At 44.2% G+C, this 13803-nt stretch overlaps 1 protein-coding gene across 4 annotated transcripts in view; it reads right to left on the reverse strand.

Annotated features, from left to right (window-relative positions):
- TM6SF1 (transmembrane 6 superfamily member 1) overlaps positions 1-13803 on the reverse strand; it is a 33915-nt gene that overhangs the window by 6082 nt on the left and 14030 nt on the right. For all 4 annotated transcript variants that reach the window (XM_010830960.1, XM_010830953.1, XM_010830948.1 and 1 more), the window contains exons 4-9: positions 11985-12088; positions 9563-9645; positions 8820-8941; positions 6772-6876; positions 4940-5032; positions 4634-4753 (exon numbers count right to left, since the gene is read on the reverse strand). In XM_010830960.1, coding sequence (XP_010829262.1) covers positions 4634-4753; positions 4940-5032; positions 6772-6876; positions 8820-8941; positions 9563-9645; positions 11985-12088 — 627 coding nt within the window. The remainder of the gene's footprint in view (positions 1-4633; positions 4754-4939; positions 5033-6771; positions 6877-8819; positions 8942-9562; positions 9646-11984; positions 12089-13803) is intronic.

Below are 13803 nucleotides of genomic sequence, written 5' to 3' on the forward strand. Positions count from 1 at the left end.
GGCCGGCCCCCCAGCCACACCCACTGTGAATATGTCCCACAGCTGCTTCCAGTTTCTCTGATGTTTATGTAACTATACACAACATACAGAGCTACAGATCACATATCTTCTGAGAAACACAAGGCATTTCTCGAAACTTTCACTGGGGATCTTCTAACAACAGCATTAATGAATGCAACAGAGAGGCCCACAGCTTTTGATGTCTAGGCACTGCTCTACACCCTCTGCAGAGATTACTTCATGTAAGTAATCCTTGCAGCAACTCCATGAGGAAGGTACTATTACTTAACAGAAGAGGAAACAAAGAGGTTAAGTAACCAAGGTTACTGAACTAATCAGTGACAGACCGAGAGCTGAACCAGTCTGCTTCCAGAGCTCACGTTCTTAACCATATTAACTACATCTTTTCAGTGATATTTTAGAAGAAAAAAATTCTTCCACTGATAGAGATTGCTAATGAGTAGATCTAAGCAGCCTGTAATAAAGTTCATTGGGTTTCCAAAATATCTTAAAGGAAAACCCAAGCGAACTTTTTGGCCAACTCAATACTTTTCAAATTAGACTTGAAACTTTAATTTTACATGGAAAGAGACTTGGGTTATGAATAAGTCCCCAGTGGGATTCTTTGGTGCCAAATGTGTCCTGGTTTTACTGTATTTTACTTCAGCTCTTGATTTATCTGATTTCTGAAGGCAGCAGGCTTGGCAGATTCCTAAATGGTCTGAAACGAGGGCCCTCATAACTACTAGCCATGTCTTCTGTTGACTTGTACTGACCTAGAAGCTTTTCAAAGATTTTTTTCTTAAGTCGCAGGTTCTTGGGAGTTCACTAGATCTTCCAGTAAAAGCAGATTTTTATAAACGCAGTGGGATCGTGAATCCATAAAGCTTCTAAATCAGGAGTGGTAGTTTTTGCAAGCTAGGGGTGCCAGTCAAGCCTATGGAGAGTGCTTCTATGAAGAGTGCCAAATGTCCTCTCACAATGAGAATTCATTTCATAAACAAGTATTTGCCAAGCAGAAAACAAATCACACAATGGTAATTCAGCATTCTCGTTGTCTGCACTGTCTTGTTGCAGTGTGATTTCTAGGTCTTTCTTTCTGAGGCCAAATGCTCTGAATAGGTAGATGTTACAGCCCAGCTAGGAGCTACGGGTATGTCAGACACATGATTCTCAGGCTACCCCTGTTCTGCTGGTTGGGAGAAACATCCTTCTGACACCTACAGGATCCAGTCCACAGCCTCAGGCTACCTTTACAAATCCGTTGGTGAGGGATGAGCCCAAAGATTTCTGCAAGGCCTGGTGTATGGCTGAAACCACCACTGCTACTGCCATTTGCTCTGCGCTCCACACTGCCTTTCCCAGGACTTCTGCTAGAGTTGGGCTTCCCTGGTGGCTCAGTCGGTAAAGAATATGCCTGCAGTGCAGGAGACCTGGGTTTGATCCCTGGGTCAGGAAGATCCCCTGGAGAAGGGAATGGCAACCCACTCCAGTATTCTTGCCTGGGAAATCCATGGACAGAGGAACCTGGTGGGCTATAGTCCATGGGTTCACAATGACTCGGACATGACTTAGTGACTAAACCACCACCACCACGTGCTAGGGTCCCAGGTGCATGTCTGCCAGTTCAGCCTAGCTAGCAGGTACAGTGTGGTGCTGGTCTTAACTGTTACAGATTGAAGCACCTGTTCACCCCAAGTTCTGTCCATCCTAAGCCTCCTGACTGCTGACCCCATGCATGACTAGGCCTTGGCCGAGGCTTCCTGCCTAGTTCTCTGGTAGTCTCCTGAGACCTCACCAGGTCCAGGACTTGGCCTCACTCCTACCAGCCTCCTGGCTGGTGACACTCAGTGTTCCTGCATCAGGGCCTGGTGTGGGGCAGACCAGGGGACACAGCATGGAGAGGAAGCCAGCCTGGGCAGGCAAAGCACACAGGCAGTGAGTAGATGCTACACCCTGAACAATCTAATCAAGGGACCAGTAAGAGCTGGGGGAGGCCCTCTGTGCCCTCTAACTGCTGCACGCTCCAGCATTTAAAGGCTTCGTCAGTCTTTTCAAATCTATTCAGCCCACAAAGCCCAGGGCTTAGGTGTCACTGCCTTCTACTCCCAGCAGGTCCTCTGCCTCGTCCATGCCATGTACAAAGCTCTACTCTATGCTGTAGGACACTGGAGCTTAATTCACTGTTTGCAAGAGGAGAGGGACAGCACAGTGGGGAAGAATATGGGCTCTGGGGCCACATGGGATTCTGAATTCCTCCTCTGCCACTTAGTAATGTTGTGACCTTAGGCAAGTAAACAACTAGCCTGAGTTCCACTTGCTTATCTTTAAGTGAGGCTTAAAAAAAAAAAACTTGCCGAGACAATGCTTTGTGTTCAGCACACAGTTTCTTCCTCTGAAGCACATAGGGAGACCACATTTATCAGCTGCTTTTGCAGCTGGGTCCATGCCAGGCCTGACTTTTGAAAACATTGCACCTGATCTTTGCACAAGCATAAATAAAACTTGAGTAGTTGCTCCTCCAGCAGAGCACACAACCTGCCTTTGCACAAGTAGGTGAGTAGACCACTTAGTGTGGCTTGCCTTAAATGAAGCAAGGTAATGAGAGCCCAGACTACAAGGGAGCTGTTTTAAAAAAAAAAGGCAGATTTGTAGACTTCCCTAGAAGTCAAATTCTATGGTTAAGACTCTGTGCTTCCAATGCAGGGAGCACAGGTTTGATCCCTGATTGGGGAACTAAGACCCCACATGCTGCATGGCCAAAAGGAAAAAACGTGGGTTTGAGAATTACTCTGGAGTGGGAACTAACTGCTGCTGGTGCTGCTAAGTCACTTCAGTCGTGTCCGACTCTGTGCGACCCCATAGACGGCAGCCCACCAGGCTCCCCCGTCCCTGGGATTCTCCAGGCAAGAACGCTGGAGTGGGTTGCCATTTCCTTCTCCAATGCATGAAAGTGAGAAGTGAAAGTGAAGTCGCTCAGTCATGTCCAACTCTTAGCGACCCCATGGACTGCAGCCCAGCAGGCTCCTCCGTCCATGGGATTTTCCAGGCAAGAGTACTGGAATGGGGTGCCATTGCCTTCTCCGAGGAACTAACTAGACCTAGTAATGGGCTACAGATAGAGGATGAAGGAGTGGGAAGTGTGAAGAATTACTTCAAGTGTTTAACCTGAGCTGCTAGATGCCCCGAAAGACTATTTACAGAGATGGGGGAAGTGGAAGAAAAGTGGTGGGCAGGATCAGGAGTCCTATCTTAGACATAAATCTGAGATGTCAGAGACTCAAGAATTAAATACAGGAATCAAAACAGTCTGAGCTAAAGATAGAAATGTGAAAGCCATCACCTTATAGTGCGTATTAAAAGATATGGAAATAAAGACCCAAAAACCAAGGCCTGAGAAATAGAGTAATTCAGAGGTCTGCAAGGAGGGCAAATACTAGTTCTCTTTCCTTGTGTCCTCCAAGGAAAAGACAGGAACCATGACTGGATACTGCATCAACCTATTTAAGCTGTAATTCTGTAATTAAGGAGCACATCAGATTGGAAAGATTGAGCCCAATGTATTAACCTATAAATGCCAATACCATTTTTAAACTCTGTAAATTCCAGTGTGTCTTTTTGCCAGCAGAATTATTATACCATGGATATCATTAACCGTATATGCTGAGAGCTTCCAGATAAACCTCATTATTAGGCCTGCTTGACAAGAGCAAGACAAAGATAATGAATCTAAAAGATGAGTTCATCTGGGGTTTTTTATTTATGCATTCATGCCAAGTTCCTTCAGTAATGTCCAACTCTGCAACCCAATGGACTGTAGCCCTCCAGGCTCCTCTGTCCATGGGATTCTCCAGGCAAAGAATACTGGAGTGGTTTGCCATGCCCTCCTCCAGGGGATATTCCCAATCCAGAGATCAAACCAGCATCTCCTATACCTCCTGCACTGGCAAGCAGGTTCCTTACCACTAGCGCCACCTGGGAAGCCTGGTTTTTTTATTTATAGTAGGAAAAAAAGTAATTTTCTTCCTTGTTTCTAACATCAGTTGGTTTAATAGGTTATCTTATAAAACTATGCTTTGTATGATGCTTCCGTCAATAATTTCACTTCCAGTTCCATGAAGTGAGTGTTCACTGAACACCTACTCTAGGCCAGAGGCCTGGCTGAGTAGCAGAAGGGAGGAGTGGAATGACAGGCCCTGTTTTCCAGGAGCTGAACTTTGTTAAAAACCAGTTTCCCTGGTCCTGTGTAGGATAAAATAGTGGACTTCCGAAACCTTAAATTCAGACAGACATCTTAAAGATAACAGCTCTCAGTTCTTTTAGTAACTGTGGTGCTCAGAGACTGTGAAACAGCAGTAGAAAATGGCAGTGCCACTTGCTGGGTACGTGACCTTGGACAAATCATTTAATCCTGCTCGCTCAGTTTCCTCATCTGTATGACTGGATGGCGCACCTACCAGATAGTTAATTTTGAGATTTAAATTATGCAGAAACATCTTCTAAAGAACTGTCAAGCAAAGAGGTCGACATATCTAATAACTATTTCCTTCTCTAACACACAGGGCAGAGGTATTTTTTTTTAGATGCCCAACAATGACAGCCAACTCTCCAGTAAACAGCATATTCTCAGTACCTGAGCTAGACCTCCAGCATGTATCAGGGTTATATCGGGCATCCAGAAGCATCCAGGAACCACCAAGCCATAAAGTGCAATCACAAAGTAAGGGACGGAATAGAACAGATACGCCAGCATCTGCACAGAACAGAGAAATAATGCCATCAGTAAATGGCAGTTAGCCTAATGAAAAGCACACACACACACACAATTAACACTTTCAGCTGAGAAAATGTTAACTCCTCTTTCCTACATGGTATCACATTTTCCTATTCTTAAAGAAAATTAGTTTTAGAAAAACCTTAGGCTTCACAACCACCTGACCTGGATTTTAGGATAAGCAGCAGGATCCTTTAGGTACGGCTCCTGAAATTGCGTATATAATCGGCAGAGCTCAGCTGGGCAATCCAAGGCAATCTAAGAACAAAAATGAGTTCATTATAAGAGACGGTCACATCTGATCCTTAGGTTTGCTGATAAGGCTAAATGTGCCAAGTTTAGTCACAAGCTGCTTTCTACGTAACAAAAGCTACTTCAGAAGCTCATCAGTAAAAGGGAGAGAAAATAAATACAGATTAAAGAGATCAAGTAGCGGATAACAGTGGAGAAGGAAATGGAAACTTATTCTCTGTACCTGGGGATCTTTCTCGTGTTCAGTTTAAACATCTAGGTTTGGCTAACCAAAGCACAACTTGCTTTAAATCATCAGCTTCCCTTTTCCCGGGAATAACTAGCCAAGTAGTCCCTGCAGGAAGAATAGTACATTTCTATACCAGATTCATCTTAACTATGCTGAGTCCTCTCTAACTTACCTCCCTGAGGCACCACTCCTGGTGTCCTTAGCCATAAATGTTGTCCCACCTAAGTAACACATGTCAACACGTCAGTGGCAGAATTGATTAAAATGGATCCCAACCTTAAAGCCCCATCTTCCAAGGGTACACACTTTACCCATGTTTTTCTCGTGTGCACAGGGGCATGGAGAGTTGCAGCTCATTTTTATTGTTGCTGTTTTTTCTTCTTTTGACTTGAGGAATTACAGCAACCAACCAGATATGGTATCAGTGCTCTGGTCTGAGCAAAGCCTCTGCCCTGCTTCCTCCTTTACATCCTTTCCCCAGGCCACTCCTACCAGCTGACTCTGTTCCAGGAAGTTTTTGACGATCCACAGAGGGAGACAGCGCTGAGGACTACTCACCCTGACCTACCAGTTGTACAGGCCCCTTACAGCCCAAGGACCCCAAACAATGAATCAGCTGCATCAGCTTACATTTACCATTCTGCCCCCCAACTGCTCTTCAATGCCATCAGGCTTAAACAGTAATTGTCATTGCAGCTGAGTATAATTAACCATATAATTCTGGCTGCTCAAATTTATTGCTACTGAGGATAAACCATGAAACGGATACTCTGAAGGACCCTTGATTAATAAAATTAGAGCAGTCACTTACTGAGTACTTTTTAGGTATAAGGTCCTCTCCAAGTGTCTGATGTGTCTTATCATTTAATCTTCAAACAATACTCTAAGGTAGGTTCTCTTATTTTATAGAGGAAGAAACTGAGGATCAGAGAGGTTAAGTGATGTTTCCGAGACCACACAGCTAGGAAACAGCCAGGAGTCTGACAGTTTACTCTGATACCCTGTCCTCAATCCCATCTCCCTGCTCCTGAGAACACATGGATGCTCTGTGCCAGCTTGATTAGAGTCTTAAGTCACCACCCTTAACAGATTTCAATCAGAAACATCAAACAAATGAAAAGAATGAGAGGAATGGCTAATTTTTCAGGAGTCTTAAAGATTAATTGGTGGAGAGCTTGATCTGAGGACCTCAAGAAGATGGCATGAAACAGCCCAGAAAGGACCACCCTTTGGGAGGAGAGGTTTTGGAGTGAGGGTAGGAGGGTAGCAGGAAGCAGGTCCAGGCCTCTAGGCTCTAATTTGTTGTTTAGTTGCTCAGTCGTGTCTGACAGTTTTGCAACCCCATGGACTGTAGCCCTCCAGGCTCCTCTGTCCATGGGATTTCCCAGGCAAGAATACTGGACTAGGTTGTCATTTTCTTCTCCACTAGGCTCTAATAGGAAGTATGTTTTGTTAGTGCCGTGGAAAATCTGATTAAAAAGTTTTTTTTTTTGTTATTGTGGTCCCTTATGCTTACCAAGCCTCTAAACACGCAAAATCCAGTCGCCAGAAGGAGACATAAAACCAACATTAAATCAAAAGGTCTTCTCAGCAGGTCTTTTGCTTGGACCTCTTGAATGACCTAAAATAGAGTTGGTAACTGATGAGGTGCCAAAGAATAATCTGAGATCTACTGAAACAAAGATACGTGATAAGAGAATTTCCAAGACTCAAAACCACTAAAAAGGTAATTTAGGAAAATAATTCCTCTCCCCAAGTCTCAGTTCCTCATCAGTGAAATGAGGAGATTGGGGCCTAGTGATCTTGAAGGGCCCTTCTGGCTCTATGAGGCCATATTTTTTTAAATAGCATTTTTATGATCATAAGTGTAAAATATACTCATCTTTAAACCAGTAACCCGACATACTATTATTAACACTTCCAGTCACAAATACATAGTTTTATGTGTGTGTGCATATATATATATATATAATACATGTGTAAGTATAATACATAATCTACATTTATTTTTTCACAAAGTTAGGACTTAATGTATAAACAGCTTTGCATTTGTTTTTTGCCTCTCACTACCTATAAGTGCTTAACCACATTGTTAAAAGTTTTTCTAAAATTTACTAACATATGGTAGTGCCATTGTTGGATGTTTAAGCATTTTCACTGTTTATACTTAATGCAATGATGAGCAACTTTGTACATAAATCTTTGACAGAATCTCTGATGATTTTCTTAGGATACATCCCTCAAAGCCTCAAAGTAAAATTACTAAGGTTAAAAAGTTAAATTTCCTAATGTTGATAACATTGCCAAGTGGCTTTGCAGAGTGACTCTGAATTTGTATTCGTATCAGCACTGTATGACTGCCTATTTCTCCCTGGCCATCACTGTGTTTTAACATTTTTTTAAAAAAATTAATTGTGTGTCTTACAACATGAACAGTACAGATATGCTAGCCTGGAGCCATCAGAGTCAGTGAAGCAAGGAGGAAGGCTATGGTTTGTTGTTGTTTAGTCACTAAGTCGTGTCTGACTCTTTGTGACCCCATGGACTGTAGCCCACTAGGCTCCTCTGTCCACGGGATTCTCCAGGCAAGAATACTGGAGTGGGTTGCCATTTCCTCCTCCAAGGAATTTTCCCGGCCCAAGAATCAAACCTACATCTCCTGCATTGTAGGCAGAGTCTTTGCCACTGAGCCACTGGGGAAGCCCTTAAGGATATGGTTACTGTCTGCTTGTTTTTTAACAACCACCTCATTCCTCAAAAGGGTATAAGGGGCACCAGTTATCAAGGTGCCAAGCTGAGTTTACATAGCATGTGTCCAAACATTCACAAATGAAGTGTTTGTAAATTAAAATGTATTTTAATGAATTCTATTGTTAAGTCTTTTTATAAAATGAAGAATCATGTTCTGATTATCTCTAGTAACTCACATTTTCATGTATCAATTTTTGCTTAAGGATCTAATACCTATGAAAGGAAGAGGAACTTAGAAAGATGTCACTAGCTTAGAACTGAAGACCTTAACAGAGTACCTGCTGGGCCAGTATTGTTTCACCTTGACCACCATGGCTGTGACTGGAAGGGAGGTATCTCAGAAGATGTCCTGCAGCCAGTCTCCATGTGCCTGGATCTCCTGGTAATCAGACTCTCTGACTGTGTGCTACCTGGAACAGCAGTGTCTCTCCAGCCTCCCTCTGGGGCAGTAGTGCATAGATTGCTCTGAAAGAGGTGCCCAGGTGCTCAAACTCCGGGCCATTAGCACCCCCCAGATAAACCTCACACGCTGGGCAATAATGTGAAATCTAATGGGAAGAGCCAGTGTAACCTGTGGCACCCAAAGTTCCAAAAAGCATGGCCCAGCCAATCAAAACAGATCTAATCACACAGAAGCAGACCATTCTGGCTGCCATAATAAGGTGTGAACCACTGCTGCAGAATCAACACAGTCACGCTGACCGACTGCACCAAAGGCTACAGTCCCTGGAGGCCTGGTCCAGTCCAATAGCTCGTGGATACAAGTGACCTCTGAGTTTGAGAACAGGTTTACATTTAAATTAATAAAATCACCTTTGAGGGGTAATTATAATTTTCTGATGGCTGATTATAGATTCTGAAACCAGCCCAGACAGGAAGACAAGTATATGGTATGCTTAAGAAAAAAGCAGGGCAAATACGTGTTCCATACTTCCCTATTTAAAAGAAAGAAAAAGAAAAAGTCAAAAGTATATCCACATACAAGTAACATGTAGGATCCCTCCCCATCTCAAGTCATCGAAAATCCTGATATGGACCAGACAGTATTTTAAATGAGACCAGAAGCATAGGTTAATTTAAAACTATTAGGTATTTATTAATAGGTATGCCTTATTTATAGTACTTTAAAAGTAGACTTAATATAATATCCTGATTTCTGGCACACATAAATAACTTTTATATATCAGCTTTCAAGAATCTTAATTTTCAAGTATATTTATCATGTGTCCACTGTGTGTTGAGTTATATATAATACAAAGAGATGTAAGAAATATTTTCATACTGAATGTAGTGACAAACCCAATATTTACCCTACTAGATCTTTCTAGAAGTCATGAATCTCTGATATTAGTCTAGTTGTTCAGTGTACACTTTTGAAAATTGCTCAACAGCATTTCTTAAAAGGACAGTTGGAAGGGAAAAGAAGTAACTGCAAAACAGCTCTCTGGTAAACTTGGAATTTCTTGGTTCTATCACAACCAAAATAGCTTCCCTATTTAAAAATTATTCCCATTGTTTCAGAAAAGGAAAGTGAATTTTAAGATAAAGTTTCTTACCTACAATGTTTCCTGGCACAAAAACAACAATGCTCATAATAATAGATCCGACCCAATATAGGCCAATGGTTCTATAACTTTCCCTGTAATGAAAAAAAGCCTGACTTAGCACAGTTGTTTTAGAATACTATTAGTATAAGATGCTCCACAATTGATCTCTGTTGTAACCAGTAAAGTATGTGAATCAAAAATATACTGAATCAAGAGTAATAAATCCAGTACAAGGAACCGTGGTGATTGATCAAATTGCATTTCCCTATGTGATGAGCTATAGAATCCTCTTTATGTCCTTTTGCATAGGAAATTATGATTGCTACACCAATCTCCTGTTCAACCACACTATGGTCATCACTTTTGAAGGAGGCCTGCATTTCACTATTATTTATGAAACTCACAGCATGACAGGGAAAAGAAGGTTCAAAGAAGAAAATTGGATCCATTTTTTAAATCATTTTAAGTATGAGTAGCAGGATGCTATTAAATGGACTTTCCCAGGTATCACAGAATTTCAGTCAAAGTCCCAAAGATAAATACAATAAATGACACATAACCCATGTTCGGAAGGAGCTGCTAGACACATACCTCTAATCTTAGCAGGTGATGCTGGCAAAAAGTTTCTGCAATCGATAACTGACAACCCAAGATGGTTAGATCGCATCACGGACTCAATAGATATGAGTTTGAGCAAACTCCGGGAGATGGTGAAGGCCAAGGAAGCCTGGAATGCTGCAGTCCGTGGCATCACAGAGTCGGACATGACTTAGCGACCGAATAACAAGTGACAGCCCACCTCCATAAGGGACTCAGAGAAATTAAAAAAGGGATTCTCTATTGGGAAAGAGAAGTGAAGAATACTGTGTGCTTTCTGCCCTGCCCTACCCCCCAAGCCCAATGTATCAGATCCTAGGAGGCTCATTCACAGTGACTGGGACTGTCAACAGGGGGCAAATCAGAATCTTCTTCCCCAACAGGACCACAGAAATGCTGGCCCACTCCTGGCAGGAGGCAGAGCCTGAGCATTCTCAGAAACACCTGCTGTGTTCCGTGGAGCTTGGGAACATTCATGAAGAGATGGGTGAGAGCCTAGAAAAGTCCAAAAATTAGCTGGGACTGTCTTGGAGTGGACAACTGGGGGCTAGGGAGGGGCACAGGACAGTTGGTCAAGCTGAATTTCAACCTTGTGAGGAGCAAGGATGTGAGACTTTAACCTGGAGCCAAAGGGAGGCCTGGGAAGGTAGGTGGACTTGAGACATCTTTAAAGGACTCCACCCCAAGGGTATACCTTCTGGGTTATAGGGGTTCCAGCAGAAAGAAGCTGTGGGTGTACCCCATGGGCAGAAGAGTCGCACAATTTCAGTCCACAAGAGCATTGCTCATGTCAGGGATCAGGGTAGTGCAGAGGCACCTATGGTGCGTGTGTGTGTGTTAAGTCACTTCAGTCGTGTCCAACTCTTTGCAACCCTATGGACTGTACCCCGCCAGGCTCCTCTGTCCATGAGATTTCCCAGGCAAGAATACTGGAGTGGGTTGCCATGCCCTCCTCTAGGGGATCTTCCCAACCCAGGGATCGAACCCATGTCTCTTATGTCTCCTGCATTGGCAGGTGGGTTCTTTACCACTAGTGCCACCTGGGAAGCCCGGTTCCTATGGCAGGGGTCTCCAAAGACCCCACACATGCACCACACAAGGCAGAGCCAGCATACCACCTGGTTCCCAATACCCAGAAAATAGCACCGGTCATGTAAGACTGTGCTCCTCTTCCTTAATTCCACATACAGACACATGCTCCCAGAGGAGTGAGCTGAGAAGTAATAAAAGGACTGACCATGTACCCCAGCCTCAGTGCAGACCGCTCAGTCTCAGGGTTAAACCTGAGCTGGAGGGAGAGAGATCTGAACGGAAAGCAGTCTGAAGTTTTGAATTACAATGGGCTTTTATTCCTGGAAACGAAAACATTAAGGGGTCTGCGGAGCTGTCCACCGTGGCAAAAAAAAGTGTGTTAGTTACCCAGTCATATCCGACTCCTTGCAACCCCATGGATTGTAGCCTACCAGGCTCCTCTGTCCATGGAATGTCCCAGGCAAGAATACTGGAGTGGGAAGCTATTCCCTCCTCCAGGGGATCTTCCTGACCCAGGGATCGAACATGGGTCTCCTGCATTGCAGGTAAATCCTTTACCATTTGAGCGACCAGGGAAGCCAGAGGGGCAGTCCAAAGGCGTATGTTCAAAAGGGAGTAAGTGATACAAAGAAAAACAGCCATGTCTCACTTGGGTCCACAGAGCCTGTACTCATGTCTGTGTGCCCCCCTCTATGTATCTGCCTCTCTCTATGTATCTGCCTCTGTACATCCCTGTTCCTTACACACTCGCCTATCAGTTGCTAAGGTGACCCAGGCACACCCACCAGGTTAGCTGACTTACTCCCAGGCTATGGCTGCCACCATCACCAGATACATCAGATAATGAGCAGAACCATCCCAGTAGCAGATCATATGTCCATAGGCCGTGTTCAGATACGGTTCACCCTGAGGAAAGCATAAGAAGTCCACTGTAAATAAAACTCAAAGATTTCAAAGCAAAATACCAGACCAGTATTGCATGTAAACTAAAACAGCAAAACTCACGTGTTCGTCCGCTGAAGTGAAACTATTCGGAATCCGAGACAATTACAAAACTGGTAGGAACATGAAAATATACATGTTTTATATACATATATATGTATACAAATATACAGGACAGGGAAGCCTGGCGGGCTATAGTCCACTGGGTCACAAAGAGTCAGACATGACTTAGTGACTGAACAACAACCATGAAAATATACAAGTACCCTGGAGCCGCCGAAACTAGGGTCTGCCACAGCAGGTGGAATGAGTCTGTGCCTGTCTACATAGGTGTATTGTTGTTCAGTCACTAAGTCATGTCTGACTCTTTGTGACCCCATGGACTGTAGCCTACCAGGCTCCTCCGTCCATGGGGTTCTCCAGGCAAGAATACTGGAGTGAGTAGCTATCCCCCTCTCTAGGAGATGTTCCTGACCCAGCGATCGAACCCACATCTCTTGCACTGACAGGTGGATTCTCTACTGCCATCTGGGAAGCCCACACAGGTGTGTACAGTGATGCAAAACAAATGGTATCACAAGCAGTCCTGCCCTTGTGGTGAACTCACTGAGGCCAAGTCCAGTCTGTGACTAAAGGTGTTTATCTCTGGCCAGGCAGGGTGGCCAGGGGAGACCCTGCTGACCAGAGTCACTTGGCTGACCTTCAAAATTCATGCTGACCCAGAGGCGTGCTGGGCTGTGTGTAAGGAAGGCAGGGCTTTCCCCCGCCACTATCCCCTGTGCAGGCATGGACGGGCTTCACACCCTGCCCCTCATTCAACCTTCCGAGCAGCACCACGGGATAGATACAAGTGACCCCATTTTTAGATGAGCAAACAGAGGTTCCAAGAGGTTACCTGACCTGCCTAAGGTCACATGGCTAATTCCTAGAAGAAACCATACTACCAAAAAGAGCTGTGGGCTTCCCAGGTGCCTCATGGGTAAAGAATCCACCTGCCAATGCAGGAGATACAGGTTAGATCCCTGGGTCAGGAAGATTCCCTGAGAAGGGAATGGAAATCCACTTTAGTAGTCTTGCCTAGAGAATTTCATGGACAGAGGAACCTGGTGGGCTATAGTCCATGGGAGTCACAAAAGAGTTGGATATGACTGGGCAACTAAACAACAGAAAGAAGAAGAAATATACTTCCAAGAAATTTTTTGTTTTATAAACACAGGTTATACGATGAGCCATTAATACATTTCCTTGTCCCAGGTCCTTTACGTTTGCAGGCCACTACTAGAAAGTCACTGTCGAACCTGCCTGGGTGTTTCGTGTCATTCTGGCTCCTCCCCACTCTCCTGTCTTCCCTTCTCCCACATCTGTGCTCTCCTGCCTTGTTTCAGATGTCTTCCTAAGATGCCTTAAGACCTTTCCACAACAAGGAAGAGTGCAGATCAAGCCCGTCAATCAGCCAACCAAGCAGGGGGTTTTCTGTGCTTCCCTGGGGCAAGGACTGCCTGTCATCTTGCCTCACGCAAATCATGTGATCATCACAGGGCAGGGGGTGGGGCGGGGGGAGGGAGGAAACAACATACAAGTCAGACTTTAATACTCACACCCAGCCCACATCTTTTCTCTCTGACGTGCTTTGATTGAATAATACCATCCAAGGTCATGTTGTTTTGGCGGGGGGGGGG

This window comes from Bison bison, unplaced genomic scaffold (genome assembly GCF_000754665.1).
Source record: "Bison bison bison isolate TAMUID 2011002044 unplaced genomic scaffold, Bison_UMD1.0 scf7180017859304, whole genome shotgun sequence".
Lineage (NCBI taxonomy): Eukaryota > Metazoa > Chordata > Mammalia > Artiodactyla > Bovidae > Bison > Bison bison.